The following is a 19,043-nucleotide window of genomic DNA, read 5'->3' on the forward strand; positions in this document are numbered from 1 at the left end:
GTGCCTTCAGTTGACCCGTAGCCCTTGTTTGACTCTTTTGGTGACTCTGGAACTGTTAATCTATGTTTTTCATCTACAGTCTCTCTTTGTCATCTCTCCACTATGCAAATTCTCTCTCTGGTCACTGCTCATTCAGAAAACACAATCAGTTTTTCTTTCCTCTTCTTTGTGGGCCTCTCCTCCCTGTCCTTTTCTCCATTTGAAAATTCCTGATTTTATTTCAAGCTGAATTTCAGTCCAGTCTAGACTACCTACCCACAGGCTGGCCAACTGAATGCTCAGCTCACGTTTTTTCCACTCTAATGGCATTAACATAGCTACAAACTCATTCTCCCTACCTCTCCAAACTGTCACCTTCCCAACTAATTAGCTGTAAGATCCAGCTGTATCTGAAGAAGTGTATCTACAGCTCCCACTGATTCAGCTCCAGCCTTTTCAAACACTTTCTCCTCCTGGCTCTCCTGTTCCCTCAAGAAATATAAGCTGGCTGGTTTCTTTGTCTCTCTGCTAGAGCTCTGGTGAGTTCTCCCTTCCCAAAGGACCATCTCAGCTTTCTGCACAATTCTATTTTAATTATCCTTAACCATTTCCAACCTCCAATCTTTCTCCTAATGCCCAGTTTATTATTCTTCTCCTACAAATGCAGTTTAAGACTACTGATGATTTTCTGCATAGAATCTTAAGAAATGACAGCCTTTCCCAGTTATGCACTTAGAATCACAGAACCACAGAGGCTGGAAAAGACCTCTGAGATCATCTGATCCAACCAACCACCTACCACCAATACTGCCCACTAAACCACATCCCTCAGTGCCACATCTACATGCTTCCTGAGCACCTCCAGCCATGGTGACTCCACCACCTCCCCGGGCAGCCCATTCCAGTGCCTGACCATTCTTTGGAGAAGTTTTTTCCTAATACCCAAACTGAACCTCCTCTGGAGAAACTTGAGCCCATTCCCTCTTGGACAAGCTCTCACCATGTGACACCTTGGTTAGACTGCCAGCCTTACTCTTGGTTTCCTTTTTACCCCTCATCCTTTACTTGACAACATAAATTCACAATGCAGCATTGGTTTCCTGATGCCAAGTCTGTTCATTTGGCTTAGGCCAGTGAGCTCAGCTGAAACCAGTGAAGCCAGAACCACAAAAGTCCCAAGTCTTGTGGCATGTTTCTCATTTGTCTCCACCTCACATCTTCACAACTGTACAAATTATGTTAGGACTCAGTTGTGTTTTCTATCATTACATCCTCAACAATTTACAATATATATTTGATACCTTTAATTTACTTACTCCATCATACTGTTTGGAAATACATAACTAGAAGATCGAGTGGATGTGTGCTAGTAGGCCTGTGGTGGACAGATGTGCTTCAGGTGCCCTTACAAGTGACATTTCCAGAAGTGCAAATTAACCTATTCAGGTGTCTTCCATGACCATGCTTTTTGACAGATTAGTTAATATTACTTATGTAATTTGAAGAAAATATCAACTGAAAACCTATTTTGCTTACAACTATGCACAGGTAGATGGGATGAAGTTCCTGAGGAAGTCCCCTGCAGGGAAATAGGAAATATTAGTAAGAGCCCTGACCTCTGCAGTTCAACTCCCTCTCTTAGGGGCCACAGAATTCCCCCCAAGTTTTCCTATTAACAAAGGCCGTTTGAACAAACTTGGCTGAAAAACAAAATCCAGTTCTTTTCCTTTTTTCACTCGCAGTGCTATTTTAAGAACAGTTTTATGGTTACAGTTTAGGCAATGCCTAAAACGGAAGGGGAAAAAGTTACAGTATGTTTCATTAGGTTTATGTGCCTTGCCCATAACTCTCTTTGACACCATGATATCACCATGCTCTCATGCATTTCTAGTGACACCTTGATATCAGCCGTGTAAAATTGCATCTCAAACATTTGAACAGGGGAAAAAAAAAAAAAAAAGAGGGAGGGGAACTTCATTTTGAAAGAGTATTATTTTAATTACAGCTATAATTTTAGTGATATGAATCTCATCCACTAGTGAGTCTCAACAGTTCTTCTGTTAGATCTGTGAATGCATCCAAGGTCAACCTTCAACAGAACAGAAAGTAGACCTGTGTCTTTCTGCGCCCTCCTCCCCACCATTCCACTTTCTCCACCCTCTCTCCTTCCTGCCATGAACATGAGTTTGCTTCCCCTGATCTCCACATGATTTCCTCATGCTATTTGTTACCCCTTCCCATACACAATTTTTGTGACCTCGCCCTGTGCACATTCGGGGAATGGACAACACCCTTGTTGTCCACGCTGCTGCTCCCCACCCAGCCACACGTGCCATCTGCTCTGCGCATCACCGTGCACGCAGGCCATTTGTCCAACAAAATGTTGTGATCCTTTCCACAGAACCATCTAGCCCAGATCTGCCTCATCTGACTCCTCAACGCAGTGCCCCAGCACTGCAAACAGTTGTCAGTCCAACAGACTGCGTGGCAAATCCCTGGCATCTGGCAGGTTGTCACCTTACCATGCATCAGCAGGACTCCCACATTCAACACCGGTTGGCCACAAGTAACCAAAACACCTGTTTGACAGCTGCTTTTACAACAGAACTCTCTTCCATCCGTGCATACTATTGCTATTCCTCCTCTCTGCAAACTTGGTATTTCCAGAGCTGTCAAATCCTCCCCTACAGCATGTGTAGACCTCTGGTCCTGGCTGCCTGGAAGACTGTGTCATACTGTCTGGACTAGATCCATGGTGTTTAAGACCTTTCTTTGGCAACAGACAATCTGCTTTGACAGTTCATCGTTTCACCTCTGTGTCCAGTAATAAATGTGTAAAGGAAATGTCACTAAAGGAAATAGTATTTGCCTAAGTGCAGACTGTGACAACTAGGGAATATCAGCTTTTACATATAGTGTATGCCCAGTACATTCATGTGTGACTCATTATGAGGTGGAATCAGGAAAGGCTCCTAAAGAAACCATGCAGAAAAGAAATAGTAAAAAAAACCCAAGTGAGTAGCGTCCCTCTAAATAAACAGCCATGTTTTTACCTGTAGGGAACAAGAGATTAAAAGAGAAGAAATGAGCCGCTATGGAACTGGAGGCCTCCGTGCCATATTGCAATAGGCACGTGGTGATGTTCACACTGGGATTCCCATACTTTGCTCAAAACAACTGACAAAAAGAGGTCTGCTTCTCCAACCCTGCTACTGCTGTGAGGGATTGCTGTCTGAGATGGCAGCTCACTTCCTGTGCATTAATCATTAGCTCCATCTCTGGTATGTGCAGCCATGCACATACCAAGGGTCCAAACTCCAAGCACTCAAGATGGTTCAGAGGGAGGCAAAATCCGTAGCCATAGGCAGCCTGAAGACTGACTGCATTTTGGAATGCAGCCCCCGCATCAGGCCTGAGAGCAGACACACACGTGGAAAGACACAGGAGACCTTTCAGAGTAACTGCGAGCTGCCCAATCCTCCAGAGAGTGCAGAAAAATCCATTCAAGTCAACTTCAAAACAACAGGTATACAACCTGCGTGTTCTGACGGTGGTTCTTTAACACCTAAAAGGTTGAAGACTGTATCTTCTCCTGGGGACATGTCCTTAACTCTGGGACCCAAAACTTAAAGACGACTTCCTCCCCAAAACAGAGCTGGTGAGTCGGCCATTCAAGTTGGGCAGTTTCAGCAAGCTCTTCCTTCAGCTTTCACGTATCCACACTTAGATTCAAGAGTCTGAGCAAACCCACCCTCAGAGAAGGCCTGGCCTGAGGAGCTCCAGAAACCAGCAGACACACCAGAGGCTACAGCAGAGGGGCTTTTACTGAGATACTTGTGCACAGATACAACCATGCCCTGGATGGCCCCTCATGGCACCAACTCTCCTGCCCAGCAGCAGGCTGCCAAGTGCTTGCCTTGCAGCCCCCAAGTGCACCTGGCAGCTGATGAGTTGCTGTGGCTGCCAGTGATACATTGTGGGAGTGGGCAAGGAAGAGCCCAGGAAATTAACTGGCTTTGGGAATGTTATTTATTTATAACTATTGCATTTTTTTTTTAAACACCCTTTTAGGAGTTAGGAGATTCTTAATACAGCGAGTGTTGGTATATTAAGATCACATTTCTGCTACTGAAAGGATTCTCTAGTCTGACTTTTACAGGAGATGTTTTGACAACAAAACTGTGCAGCTATGATTAGCCTGATAAAAGGGAGCCAGAGCTGGAGTATTGATGGTATGTGCATCCAGGATCTAGTTACAAAATGGGCTTTTAACCACATTCTCCCTTGTGAATTTGTGTTATCAGAGGCCATCTTAAAGGGAAAAAAAAAGAAAAAGAAAAAGACAGACAACCTTTCTTTTTTTGTTTTACGTGGGTATGTTTCTTGCGTTTCTTTATGTTTATGAAAAATGAGACATTAATAACCTTGACCAGAACCACACAGTGAGCAGGCAGCATTGTGCAAGCTTTGCTCCGAGCTCCACGCACCTCCATCAGCACTGAGAGCAGCAGCCAGTCTGCCTGATGGGGGACCTGGGCCTGGTGCTACCCCTGTGAGCACAGTCCACAAGTCCAGCAGTGTACTGAGACCTGAGGATTTTTAAAGCTTTTTTTTTTTTTTTTTTTCCATAATCTAATTTATTTTGAGAATATATTCTTAGAGCTGATTAGCTAGCATACTAAATCATTGCACTGCCTAACCCCAAAAAGCAACCCTGACAAACAATTAACAATAGAAGCACCATTGTGGCAAAAAGTGATGGATGGCTCCAGGGTGTAGCTTGGGCCTGGGCTTTGTTCAGAAGAAAGTTGCTGCTGCTAAATAAAGAAATGGGTAGTAAAAGGTGAGAGCTAACAGATCCTATCTGGAATAAAACTATTCGCTCTCCTTCAGGGTATGTTTCCTCATAGCAGTGAGCATCTCAGCAGAGGCCCCAGAGCCCACGGCAGGCTGAGAGCCAGGAGTTGCCATGCACCAGCCCTGCTTCTGCACAGCGGGGACTCAATGCTCTTGACTGTAGACAAACAGGGGCTCTGCCTGTTGCAGGCTGGGCGGTGAGGTGGGCCGCTGCTGTCTGCCCTGTCTGCATTCAGGACACAGCCATTGCAGCTGTCCCATGCCTGCCCCAGAGGCTGCTGCATGGGGAAGGATCTTGCCTTCCTTTCTGCTTGTTCCCTTGCAGAGTCTGATGATGCCAGCAAATGCACTTCATGGATGTGCAAAAACTCTTTCAGGTGCTGGATTATTAAAAAGAGAGTGCCTGGCAGTGTAAGAAAGTTCCTTTCTAAATCTCTATAACAGCACTACACAGCCATGTTGCATTGGCTGAAACAAAGAAAGAAAACCCTGTGATTTCTGCCGATTATCAGTGCACCAAATGACAAAACCTGGGACGCCATCTCAGCTAAGCAGAACTGCTGATAACTGCAAGACAAATTGCTGATAACTGAAAGACACGGGCTGGCTCTGGCCGTACAGGACAGACATACATCGCAGGCACAGTGCTCTTGGGTCACAGCTGAGGGCCAGGTTTCACCTGCAGACATCTTCACATACATCAGGATTGCTGATTCTTTTTAACCCCAATGGGTTTAACCCAATGGTTTCAAGTATGTTTTTATTTCCAAAGACTACATCCCAATTACTTCTTTTCTGACATCTCTAAGCATTGTTCCAAGTGTTGTATTACTTGTTGCTATGCTGTTAATAGAATTATCCATCATAACATCTCATACTGATTTTATGATGAAGAGATTATAAATCAATAGATAGAAGGCAGTACGAAAAAGACAGGTACATGCATACACATGGTAACTAAGTAAAGATGAGTTACATTGGAGCACTGGAAAGACCACATGCATGGAAGGACCATGTAAGGTCTATGAACATCTTAAATGGTGATTAAAATGTTTTAGAAACGTTGCCAAACAAGACAAACTGCCCTTCTGTAATCTGCCCAGGAATGTTATTTTATGTGTAGTGCGCATGTGTAGTGTGGCACACATACTTGCTTATATCTGGGTCACAATTTTTTAGCAACAGAGTAAGAAAAAGATATTGATCAGCCCAGTAACTGGTTTATCTTTAATTTCTGAGGAGGCTCTGCCACTTTCTGCTCTCACAGAAACTTAAGACAACAGTTTGCTTAGCCCTGACCTGCCCCATACTCTGTGCTGTGCTAACCAGCCACCCCGCTGGTGCTGGGTCAGACAAAATGACTCTAGCACCAGGAATAAAGAAAGGGCAGAAATGGAGCCTATTTGGCATTTGAGCAGCATTTGGTGTGCCAGACCACCACAGCATGGAACGGGATGAAATTCAGAGGCAAACTGAAAATGACCTCCCCATTCTTTTTGTGATCAGAGGCTAACCTGGGGAGGAGATTGTTCTCCGGAGAGTATGTTTTCAAGATGAGACTCTTGAGACTGTTTGTACTCATTTCTGCTCAAGGACTATTGAGTCAATGTGGCCATTTGGACTAAAAGCAGTGAGCCCCTCTCTTCCCCCCCTGTGCCACTGATACCACTTCAGCAGCAGCTCTAAGGCTCACAGGATGTCGGTTTGCAGGTTTGCACTGCACTAACACCGACGGCACCGAACCAAGCAAAAAATAAAGGCGCAGAAAACATCTGCTTTACGCGCAAGGGTGACATGTGTGGAGCACACGGATATTCCTTTACAGAAATGAAAGCGTGTTACACGGCTGCTCCGCGCCTCCCCGCCTCGCCCTACGCGCTGGCCGTGTGCCCACCAGAGCCGGGCGAACACCTCGGCACGTGCTCGCTGCAGGAGCGCTCTGTGCACAGCGCACCGCCGCTCGGTCCATCTCCGGCTGTCGCACACCTGTTTGCATCGCCCCCCAGCAACCCCCCCACGCACAGCTGCCAGCGCCGCGTGTGCCGCTGCACGGCGCGGGATGCCTGTCCCGGCACGATAGCTGGGGCCGGGCTCACGTTTAGCATCAACGCTGTACGTTCCTCGCTGATTTACGGAGATGATAGATAAATGCAAGCTGGAAGAACGCCGTTCTGCCTCTCTGAACTGCCCATTCCTTTTGCGGGGGCCTTCCCTCTCCCTCCACAGGGAAGACGTACCCTAAAGCCTTCTATTCATTTCCCATTAAGCCGATCCCATTCACGCACGCCGGGCTCAGGGCCGCTTCCCAGCTCGGTTCACACCGCCGGGCCCAGCCCCCGCCCAGCCGCCGGTGCCGTCCCGCAGGTGCCGTGGCCGCCGCGTCGCGCCGCGCCCGCAAGGTGGCGCCGTAACAGAGAGAGCGGGCAGCGCCGCGCGCCCCGCCCCGCCCCGACCTGCCCGGCCGAGTCCTGCTGCGCCCCGCGCCCGGCTCGGACTGCCGCCCGCCGGCTGCCCGCGGGATGGGGGCTCGGTGCGCGGTGGATGTAAAGGTGCTGTGAGACCAGATGGAGAGAAGGGGAAAGGAGAATAGAGGAGACGGAGCGAGGCGGGAGAGACGGCCGGGGGGCGGTGGAGGAGGTCGCCAAGAGCCCTCCGTGCCCTTTCTCTGGAGTAACCTCGTCTGCAGCCCTCCGCCCGCCGCCGTCCCCGCTTTTGGGGCGCCCCGGGACCGGCGCTCCGCGGAGGTGTCTGCGCTGCTTTCCAGCGCGGATCCCGGGCACGTTTTATTGCTTTTTGTTTTGTTTTGTTTTCAGAAAAACACTATCAGCAGAACAATTCCAGCACCACACCCCTGTTATCATTTAGGTAACCTCCCTGTTAGAAATATTTTAAGTGGATAATAAAATAGCCGCCACATCCGCGCAAATTCCCGCAACGAGGAGCGGCGATACTCCTCTCGGCCGCCCCGTGCGCGTCCCGTGGGGCCGGGGCATCCCGCGGACACGCGGCGCTCCCCGCTCGGCCGCGCCGCCGGGGCTGTCCCTATCGCTGTCATCAGCGGAACCGACGGGCGAAGTGGGAAAGGCGCTCCAGGTGCACGGACTGGGCGCGCGGTTGACGAAGGGCACCGTTCTCGCCCTCTGCGGGCGGAGGGCGGCCGCCGCCCGGTGCAGGGATGTCCGGCACTCGCCCCTCGCCTCCCCGCTTCGGCCGGGCAGCCGGGAGGGAGAGGAGCGGCGAGTTACGCGCGTGGAGGCAGAACGAGGGGAGGAGCGTGGGGCTGCCGCGAGAGCATAAAACCGGCCCGAGGTGCTGAGCGGCTCCCGAGCGGGCGGCCGCCGCGGGTCAGCTGAAGCTTCTGCCCCGTGCCGGCAGCAGCAGCGGGTGCGGTGCGGTGCGGGCCCGGCACGGCGGCCCCATGCCGCCCGGCGCCCCGCGGCCAGCAGGGCGCACCGCCGGGGCAGCCCACGGGGCGCCCCCCGGTGCCACCCCGCCGCGTCCCCGTCGCCTTCTCCCGGGCCGTGCCCTTCGGAGGAGCCGTGCCCTCCGCCCAAGGAGGATCGCTGTGAGCCTCCTGGCAAGCAGGTGATCTGTTTGCCATTTCTCGTTACCCTTCTTCCCACCTCCCCCGCCTTTCTTCCCCCTGGCTGGACAACTCCCTCCTTTGGAGAACACGCCCAAGTAGCTGAAGAAGAGAGAAAGGGAGGAAAAGAAAAAAAGAGAGAGACGGGGAGATACTTAACATTGAACCCGGGGGGAGAGCCCTGAGCCGCCGGCGCTCGGGAGGATCCCGCAGCCCCGTACATCGCCGGCAATAAAGCGCTGCGTGTGACAGGCATACAAATCCGGGAGCGAGGGAAAGGCGGCGAGAGGGGCAGAGCGGAGCCCCGCGGGGCCATGCTCGGCGGCCCCGGGCAGACCCCGGCAGGCAGCGGCGGGCGGCGCGGGGCGCGGCGGGGGCTGCCCCGGTCGGACGCGCTGCCGTGACCCGGCCCGGAGCGGGGAGCGAAGCCGGCCCAGCAGCGCCGCGGGCATCATTTCGCGGGCATCATTTCGTTGGGCTGAGACACGGCAAGCAAGGAATATGAACAGGAAAACAAGGCGCTGGATTTTCCACATCTTCCTGAGCCTGGGGATTGTGTATATCAAGATCGGGTAAGTAACTTTTTTTTTTTTTTTTTTTTTTTTTCCGCCTTTTATAACAATTGCGCTCCCTCTCGCTCTCAGCCTAACCTGCCCAGACCTGTTACTATTTAACTCGGGAAGTCTCAAAAAACCCGGTGGCGGTGATCACGATGATTTTGTAAGAGATAGTTAGAATCCCCGCGCCTCCGAGCGACCCTCGCGGCGCAGCTCGCACGGGGCGAAGCGACAGCCGGGCACCCAGCGGAGCAGGTGGGACCCGGAGGGGCCCGGTTCCTTCCGTGCCCGGCGCGGGGTGCCCCGGCCGCCCCCGACCCGCCGCTACCTGCGCTCGGGGCGGTCCCGCTCCCACGCACGGAACGCCGCACGCTCGGGACAGCAGCGGGTCGCGGCGCTGCCCTCCAGGTGCGCCCGGCCGCGGGCAGGGAGCGTGGGCTCTTCCCCTCCCTCTGAATGTTCGACTGGAGAGTTAGAACCCTCCCAGCCCGATGCCCGTGCGTGGCCCGGGCACGCAACGCTGTTTCATGCGCTTGAATTTACGAATGAGGAAGTTGGGTCCCGTTTTGGCAAGAGCCCATGCGCTCCTTGTCTCCGCTTTAGCCGGGGAGAGAGCGAGGGAGAGGGAAGCGGCGGTGGGAAAGGCGGGGGCTTTCCGGGGGCACCTGCCGGCGCCGGACTCCGCGACACCGCGCCGCGTATGCCTCCGGGAAGAGTCTCCCCGCAGCCACCTCGGTCTTTTGTCGTTGCAGGGGCTTTTCCTCTGTGGTGGCCCTGGGAGCCAGCATCATCTGCAACAAGATCCCGGGTCTCGCCCCCCGGCAGCGGGCGATCTGCCAGAGCAGGCCCGACGCTATTATCGTCATTGGGGAAGGGTCCCAGATGGGCATCAACGAGTGCCAGTTCCAGTTTCGCAACGGGCGCTGGAACTGCTCTGCCCTGGGAGAGAGGACCGTCTTCGGGAAGGAGCTGAAAGTGGGTACGTTGCCTCTCTATGAGCTGTTGGCTGGCCCCATCCGTGTGGCACTGAGAGGGCATGCGCTGGGGGCACGGGCATGGCTGTGGGAGTTGGGAGAAGGCAGCCTGCACGCATCGCTTGTGTCTGTGTACCTGAGGATGTGAAAAAGGTGCTTGGTTCTGGTTAAAGGCAGAGGTCTGAGACTGAATGCTGAGTGGAGTTAGAATTGCACTGCTGGGGTGCAGAGCCCTCAGCGGCGACTCTGGCCTGAGGTTTCTAACTGTTAGGACAGAGCTCCAGCAATCAGTCTCATCATAAGAGATTTTTACTGTGTGAAATAGTGACTCTATAGTGACTCCCACCAGGAATAAGTGGGTATGCTGCACTTTGATGTCAGGGCATTTGCAACAGGACTGTTCCTATCAATGGTTAGAAGATCCCATTTCCATCTTTTGCAGTTGTTACAACAGTACAAAATAGATTAGAATTCTTAACTAAAATAGCACTGGTAATGATAAACACGAGTAACTGAGAAAACAGAGCTGAGACTAAAACTCTCATGGCCCTATACTGCAGAACACAGGACAGGGTAGAGCAGCTTACTCAATATTTGTTGATTCCGCAGCACTTAAAGCACAAAGAGAGAGGAAAAGTATTTTCCAAATACAGGTATAGTCATTTTCAGGGCCACAGCTGAAAGTCGATCACTCACGGTATGCCGTTCCACGTCCAGAAGGTGAAGCTGGGATCTGTGGTTTCCAGCCTTGAGGTCTCTCTGCCTCCTCCCCATCTGGAAGGTAGATACAAAAACCACAGAGCCAGTCAAGCAGCGCTTTGCCTGATGGATAACACGGATGTTCTGTGAGAACCCCAAAGAGTTCTACAACAGCTGTGGCTTTTGGCATACAGGGAAACCCTCCAGACTGGACTGCCTTCCACGCGCCATTCCTTCATATATGGACAAATGGCAGGATCTGGCCCTAGAACCCCATTCTTGGCATTCTTACAAAGAGACAGTATTGCCACTCTGCTTGGGAAAGCCCAAGAATGCTTGGCATTAACTGAACGCTATTTTATCACGTGTGCACATTGATAGGCATATTTTCCAATACCTTGAGGTACTTAAGGAAGGAACACAAAGAGAAAAAAAAAAAAAAGCTAAATTTTAAAGTCCGGTGTGAGCTACAGGTCTTTCAACACCTGTGATAATCAAACACAGTGACTCAAGTAGGGTACGTGAAAACCACACTGCCCGACATTGTGAAACATCTGAAAATGGACCATTTATTCAGATTAGCTCATGCTTTCTGTTCCTTGAGCTGAGCTGTTCCTGTCAGTGATCCATGCAAGTATTTGCCACTTATGTCGGTGAAGAGTCCATTTGGATGGCTGACAGGTTTGGGCTCATTTAGTCTAAGAGTAACATTTCCTTAAGCAGAAAATGTGAGAAGGGTTTCTTCTCTAGCAAATCATAAAAGTGCGGAGTTATTGTGGTCTGTTGCATAAACAGGCACTCAGTTCTTCCACCCCTCCCAAAACTGAATTATTTAGCTAGTGGGTTATATTTAGGTCCTTTTAAAGAAAGTCAATATTGAAGGAAGTAGACTTTGATCTGTCTTTGAGGTGATAACTCTTAATATGTTCTATCTATCCATTACGATGCTAAGATGGATAGGGCAGATTCATCGCTGGTTTCAGAATGGAGTCAAGTGTTGAACATCATCCAAATTATAAAACTCATTTAAGGAATAAGCAAAACTTCAAATTTAAACAGCTTATGCATTTACTTTTAAAAATAACGTTCAATAAAAGTCACAAAGGGTTTGAGATCTGCAATGGTGAATCTTACATACATGCATGGTGCTTCAAATCCTAGGGCCCTCTAACTCCATGAAATACTACATGAACTGCTCAGGTTGTCTCCTTGTTCCTCTGCTCCTTATCTGTTGGCATATGTAGAGCCCTACAATATCTGACACAAATCAACTTTCTACGGCTATAAGGAAAAAGTATCCACTCCCTAGATTTTTCTCTCTTAAGATCTCTGTGGGGGTGTGCTCTGGGCTACCGGTCACAGAAATGGAGGCTAACATCTGATTCTGGTTAAGAAGGGCAACCCCTATGTGCCACAAAGCCAAATGCCCCCACATGGGAGATGAGGCCCTTGTGCCTTACCCTAAACAAGAGATAGAGACGTGCAACGTGGAGAGCCGTGTATGCTATGGGACATACTTGAAGCTACAAGAACAAGCCAGGTCACGCTTAATGCAAATATATTGCATCCTTCTCTTCTTAAAAAAAAATAAATAATAATTTTATAAGTTTGATTAGTAGCAACAGCTCTTGCTTCTCAGCCCTTTGACTCTGTGTGTGTTACAAAATACCACTCAAATAGCAACTAAAGCATTAGCACCTTCTATAGCATTCAGAGGCTGGTGGTGTTTCCCGGCCGGCTGCGTCCTTGCAGCAGTTACCTTGGAGGTGCATGGGTACCTTTGTCTTGTTGCTGGCGATGGAATTGGGGCACATGACCTCATCCCACTTGCTCTTCTGGGCGGCTGTGCTGGGACGAGAGCAGCACTGATGCACTCTCTCTAAGATTAGGCTATGACTTCAGAATGACAGTGATGTGGCTCTCCTTGCCGCTGCGCTGCTGAGCGCGTGCAGGAAGCAAATTCTAATATCAATTTGGGAGGATGTGCTTAAGTAATTCTTATGCTAATAGGATTTGTGTGTGTGTTATTCCATGCAAATAAGTTACCTTGGATACCGCATATTCCTGTGAACTATTTCCCAGCCTATGATTCTGATGGCACACCGAGCCACATCTCTCCAAAAACAGATTTCATTACTTTCACCTTTACTGGGTGATCTAGTTTATGAATGCTATGCAAACGTACCCAGATTGTTCAGGTTCCCTCCGTCAGGCTACAGGGTGATTCAAGAGGCCTGATTTCTTCCAGTGGCTCTGCCCATGGGCTGAGGGACCTCAGCACTCCTCCTCTCCTCTCTGTTTCTCTTTTCCCATTTTTAAAATGGCAACAGGGATTCTAGCCTTGGGGAAACCCTTTGAAGTCTGCAGAAAGAAAGCATCAAACAACATTTTCCTTTTCTTCTCTGTAGCATATGTGTCTGTGTATTTTAACAAATTTACATTTGATCTGTCTTCTAGTGATGAATTAGATGTAGAGTTACAGTTAGTTAGTCGTCACTTCAATTAATCCATACTTCATACAGAGCGTCTCCACTCATTATAGCCTGCTTCCAACCAGTACACAGCCTATACACTCTGTTTCTTGTGTCATTTTATCTGGTTTGTCCTTCAAAAGAGAGATTCTTCCCTACTGACACACCATGGATATCTTATCACGACAGCTGGTGGCAATAGTGCCAATAACATGAAGAGAAAGAGCAGTAAAAGTGACATCAGTTTACTCCAGACTTGGTCCAGTTACAACAGGAAATTGTAAAACTGCAATCAAGGTTAACACAAGGAATTTTTCTAGACAATTCTGTAGAAATCTTATTAATAATGTAAAGTCACAAAGAGAATTTTTAAATAACCACGGAGATGATGCAATGTTTCAATTATGGAGACACTTGAAACCAAGTACATTTGTGACAGCGGTCAGCACTTCTGTTCCCAAAGACAGCCACAGTCAAAACCCAAGATTTTAAAGCAGGATAGACAAGAAAACTCCCAACTACCCCTGCCCAGATAAAATATGCTTCAAATCCAGAGTACGTGAGCAACCAGATGCCTCTGACAGAATCTGCCATCAGCTTTGGGCTCAGACAGATCTCAGGAAGATCAGGTGCTATGCTGAGGGCTGCCCATCCTGCAGCGTGCTGCCAAGTGCTCAGCAGGAGCTTCACTGTTTGTGGCAGTGATGCACCAGGGTACAAGCAGGGAGTAACTATCTCAATAATTCCTTCAGGATGGCTGTACTTTTCATGGCATGTAGAGGGAAAAAAGTCAAAGCTATGTCCTCTGGTCATCATGGAACATCGCTGTCACTATTCAGTGAGACTCATGAAAATTTTCCAATACAAACTGTTTGACTGCATCTCTGCAAAGTGACAGAACAAAGTGAGAACTCTTGTCAGTGCAGATCTACAAGAAGAAAGGTGGCACAGCCCTGTGGAAGCTGTCATGAGCCCTGCATGGGAGAGGCTGAAAGGAGGCATCCAAGGGATGAAGATACAGTGGTGGTCCCTGAAGAACCTTACAGCAAATGTGGTTTCAACCAGTTATTCATCCTGGACTTAGTATAGTCCATTGATTCTTTGGTTTCTTTTGCATTGGAAAGCTTTTCAGTATAACCCCCTAATACCTCTATCCATCTGACATTGCTCAAGTCAGTAAGGCTGAAATCAAAAGAAGGCTCCACATGAACAAACTGGCTTTAAAACTCTGGGCCAGCTCAGCACCAGCCTGCACTGTGGGCAATGCCTTGGCTCAACGGTCAGTGCAGACATGTCCAGATGTGCACATCAGTGCTGGACAGGCTGTTAACATATCTTGATGCAGTCTACTTTTAGCAACCATCCCACAATCCAAACTTCAATGAGCTTGCTCAGCAGCTGCTAGTTAGGAAGCATCTCCTTTGCTAGTGTGCAAAAAGAACAAGTTCTTGTTCATTCTCCTTTATGGTCTGGTCTGGTTAAAACCTAATTTTGTTATTGTTATAAATAGAGAAACTTTTGAAAAGATCCAAGCACAGGTGTGTTCAAAAAGTGGTTCCATCCTCAGTCATTGTGTAGAGCTTCTTGATTTTAAGTACTGGTACAGTCTCTTGTGTCAGGTTTTAGACTCTCTGACTCTTTAAGTTACAAAATAAGACTCCTAGGGGACATCCACAGATAAATCAACATGAAAATTCTTGCTGTTTTCATATTGCACAGATTCCCTATGCAAGCCTGTGGGACACCAGGTAGTGCTGCTGCACTATCCAAAGAGGTTCAATATTTGAAGAGAGTTTGATAAATTCGGAACCAGTGGCTAACCCAGAGATACATAGAAGCTCTGAGAGATACAGAAAGTAAATATTGTGATTAACAGGAACCTTTTTACCTAATCAAGTAGGGCCAGGATTTGCATTTTTGTGCAAAGTTTCCAACCCCTGAAACCAGTTTCTAATGTCAGTATCTTGCACGCGAACAGTTATTTGCAGGCAAAACAAAGGCCAGGCTGAAATATGGCCTAAGCATCCAAACCCCAGCATGCTGCTCTACGCCAAAAAGTCAATCTTTCTAAGCAGGGACTGTCACGGTAAGATAAAACATTGCCCCAAGGTCACTGTAGTTGGAATTCCCATCAGAAGGTTTTCATACCTGCCTTCAGACGTGTCTTGTGAGTACATGTTTCAGAGAAACAAAAAGATTACATTTCCTTAGGAAGGCAGAAGACTCTGCTCCTGCAGGGTCGGTACCTGGGCTTTTCTGAAAGGGCGTCGTGGTGTGGAGGGATCAAAGCTGTCTGAAAAGGGGAAACTGCTGTTTGAACCCCAAGATCCTGGCTGTGATTGTGGTAATGCAGGTACCGTGAGCAGTAACTTTATGAGCTTAAAGCTCATATTTTAAAAAATAGATACTATATCTGGGTGCCTTCACTCTAGGAATCACCCCATTGGAGAATCAAACTTCAGCCTGTGAAAGTGGGCAGCAACTCCCCCCTCAAAGACTGAAATGTCTTTTAGTGCAACTTTAGTTATTTAAAGTACAGGCACTAATCTTTTCAGAGAACGTTCTGCCAATTTATAGGGATCTGTCACTTTTCTTTCAAGATAGTATTTTAAGGGCACCAAACTGCTCAAAACTTCGAGCCATTAAGAAAAGGAGGAAGAAAAAAAAAAAAAAGAAGGGGATATTTCAATGATTTTAAACTACTATTTGCTCACAAATATTGGGTTAACGAAAGATGTAGAAAAAAACAACCAAATCTCCAAGACCATACATCGTCTATCAAGAAAGAAGGAGGCACACCCCAAAGCAGGCAGAGGATGAGTTCTGCTCTTAGTTTTTACTCATTATGAATTATGACCTTCATAGAGAGAGGTGAAGTAATGTTAGCTATGGCACATAATTGGCAAGGTACGTTGTATTTTCCATCTTTATATTTTCACAATCATATTTCAGCTCATGTCACTGCAGATAACTCCCTCTTTGACCCTTTGGCTTTAAATAGCAGAAAATACATCCCATGTTTTCCAGTGAGATAAATAGAAATTTGTCTTTTTTATTTCACAGCTCAGTCAGTTTATGACCAGGGCCAAGCTGTTTAGCAACACACAGAAGAGGTACCCAATGGATGAGCACTTGCTGTCTTCCTGCAAGTCAAGCCTGCCCCATGTCTTGCAAGCTTAGGCCCTGTTTCCCATGCACCACCAAGTTATTTTGCCTCTTTTTGAAAACAGCTTCTCATTTTTAATCCTCATGAATGAAGCCCTTTAATAAGAAGATTGAAGATTAAATATAAAAACATTAAGCTAGCTGAATTAATACCAGAACGCAGACTTCTCTTTGAACCAATACACAGGTTCTTGCTGATCAGCCGAACGTACAAACATGAGAGCAAAGATGTGACTTGTGTGCGTTGCAGGATTGATACTCCAAGGTATGCATGAGTTGTATATAATTATGCTTAGTGATAGGAAAGTTACCTGTGCTGGTAATGTCTACATTTTCACTTATTTGTGATTCCCTTCTTGCTTTCCCTTCTGGTACCTGATTGGTGGTGATGGTGGCCTGGGCAGGTCTCGGTTAAGGAGCTTGGTGTTGTCCCATACTATCTAGTGAGGGGTATAAAGACAAGACTCCAGTGCTTTGGAGGGTGGTTTGCACTGTGGATTGGAGTTGCAGAAGCACTGGAAGTCATGGATGCCATGCTACCACCAACAGAGCTGCTGCAACCCACTGTTCAGTGGAGAAGAGGGGATATATTTGCAGTGGGCACAACATGTACATTGTGTATTCCAGAAAAGACTGAAAGAGCAGGGTGATATTTGTGTTCGACACGTGAAGAACAGCCTCTGTGCTTGCCCAGCACTGCAGCACTCATTCAGACTGCTCTGGATGAGGAATGGAGCCAGGCAGGTGTCAGCACCCAGTTTGTGCCAGCCAAGTGCTGACGGGTGGCAGTGGTGCCTCAGGCACAGGGTGCCTGTCTCTGTCCCAGCCAGCCCCAGCTGAGCTCCAGCATCACTTCCAATAGTGCAACACTTATGCCTGGCAGTGCTGCCATGGTTGGAAAGCTCTGAGGGATCACCAGCCTTTGGAGGGACGGGACAGCTTCTGAAAGCCTGCCAGACCCCTCTTTGAAGTTTCTCACATCTGAGTTCAGCTTGAGTGTGTGCTTAGCCTTTGCTCATTCTAGGCAGTAGGAAAGTGGAGCCATCTGGAAGCAGGAAGGATGGCTTGCTCACAGGTGGCTCTGTGGTTGCCCTCTTTTCCCCCTTGCTTTCTGTAGTTTTTCAGCAATTTCTGCAGGGCTGACAGCACAGGTGGGAGAAAGATCCCCAACCAACCTCTGGCAGCTCAAGTTGTGCTGATCCTCCATAAACACTCTTTAAATAGATCTGGTGTCTGGGAACATGATTTGTCTCCCACTAAAATCATTTTTTTTTCATTTTGCATGTTTGTTACATGCATTTAAAAATTACTATTTTTTTATTTTTAAATCATAGAGTTAAAATAAGTTGATGTTTAAGGATGAATTTAATGGGAATTGACTGCAAGATGAATTAATTCCTGGGCCTCCACCGAGTGGTGCTAGCTCATGGGTCAGGCAGTTGTTGAGGAGACAGTTGTAGCTGTTCATGCCAACGAGTAACATTTTGTTTAAACTATCTCCAAAAGCTCTTTCCTGATCTCATTGCTGAAAACATACTGTATACTTTTCCAGCTCCTGTCTGACCTTTCTATCAAGTTAGAGAAGGCAATGACTGTGCATTAGGGTTTTCCTGCACCCTTTCAGTTTCATAAAAGAGAGAAATCCTTGATGTTGCTGTCAGCCCACTGACTAGGGTCTGTTTTTACTGGGGAAGAACTGTTTTGCTTGTTCTGGTCATTGGCCAATGTGGGCTGAACATCTCACAGCGCGTGGTGCTCCGCTGTCAGTTCTTTTCCCTTTACTCTTTCCTTATCCTGTATTTTACTCCCATCCCCAGCAACAACCTGGCAGAAGCACACATTTTCACCTTATCTCCTGCTTCGCTAGCTTTCTTCATCCTCCTGAAACAGGAGTGCTCTACCTTCTATTCAGTATTTTGGATGCGACAGTCACCATTATCTACAGTTAAAATATATACAAGAGAATCTGAGAATCTCAGTGTTGTGTTGATATCAAAGCTAACAGTATGATCTTGAATTTTTAACTGAATTTTAAGATGAAATTTAAGGCACAGATGCACAGGCTTTATTTTTTCAGGCTTAGGCTGAAAAATAAAGAAGAAAGAAAAAAAAGAAGGGTCCAATTATTTCCCCAAAGTTATGGCTTCCACAAATTGTTTCGGGTCACTTCCAAAACTGGTTCATCTTTGGGAGTCCAGAATGGATGAGGTTGTGCCTTCCAACCTCTGCACGTGCTGAGATCAGGCTGGAGCAGGACCTCCCTTGTCAGCATCTGCAGGGTAACAGAGCTGCCTGCAAGGAGCCTGTTAAAGCAGTGCTTCCAACTGAGATCCTTTGCTGAAATTAGAAGTCCAGTGCTAGTATTTATAATCTAAAATTGGCAGGAAGACATATGTTCTCATGCTGATCCCACTTGGTAGCAAAAATCATGTTATGCTAAAGCAGCATCACAGAAGAGTTTCAGAGTGGATTATGCCTACACCTATCCTATTTGCTGACTTCTGAGAGCTAGACAGGCTTGAAGGCAAATTTCAACGCAGAACCGTTTTCTGATGCTGTCTCACTCTTGCAGTCCCATGAAATGGAACCTGGTGTAGTGCATTGCCTCTTTGAGGAGGGCCTTCTGAGCAGAGAAATTGCAACTACTTGTTGTACCCTCCCTGTTTACCAGTGCATTTTTCATTATGCTCTACTTGAAAAAGTGAGGATGTCGCTATGGATAAAGGTGGGACAGGATGAGAAAGATGCCACAGCTTCT

The 19,043-nt window shown here is 47.9% G+C and overlaps 1 protein-coding gene across 1 annotated transcript in view; it reads left to right on the forward strand.

The window, feature by feature from the left end:
* Window positions 1–8,832: 8,832 nt before the first annotated feature.
* Window positions 8,833–19,043, forward strand: part of WNT7A (Wnt family member 7A) — a 32,483-nt gene continuing 22,272 nt past the window's right edge. The window contains exons 1-2 of the mRNA XM_042823570.1: window positions 8,833–8,991; window positions 9,729–9,955. Coding sequence (XP_042679504.1) covers window positions 8,921–8,991; window positions 9,729–9,955 — 298 coding nt within the window. The 5' untranslated portion in view covers window positions 8,833–8,920. The remainder of the gene's footprint in view (window positions 8,992–9,728; window positions 9,956–19,043) is intronic.

The sequence above is a fragment of the Centrocercus urophasianus genome, unplaced genomic scaffold (assembly GCF_019232065.1).
Source record: "Centrocercus urophasianus isolate 14NV4802_14NV808 unplaced genomic scaffold, USGS_Curo_1.0 seq_22, whole genome shotgun sequence".
Lineage (NCBI taxonomy): Eukaryota > Metazoa > Chordata > Aves > Galliformes > Phasianidae > Centrocercus > Centrocercus urophasianus.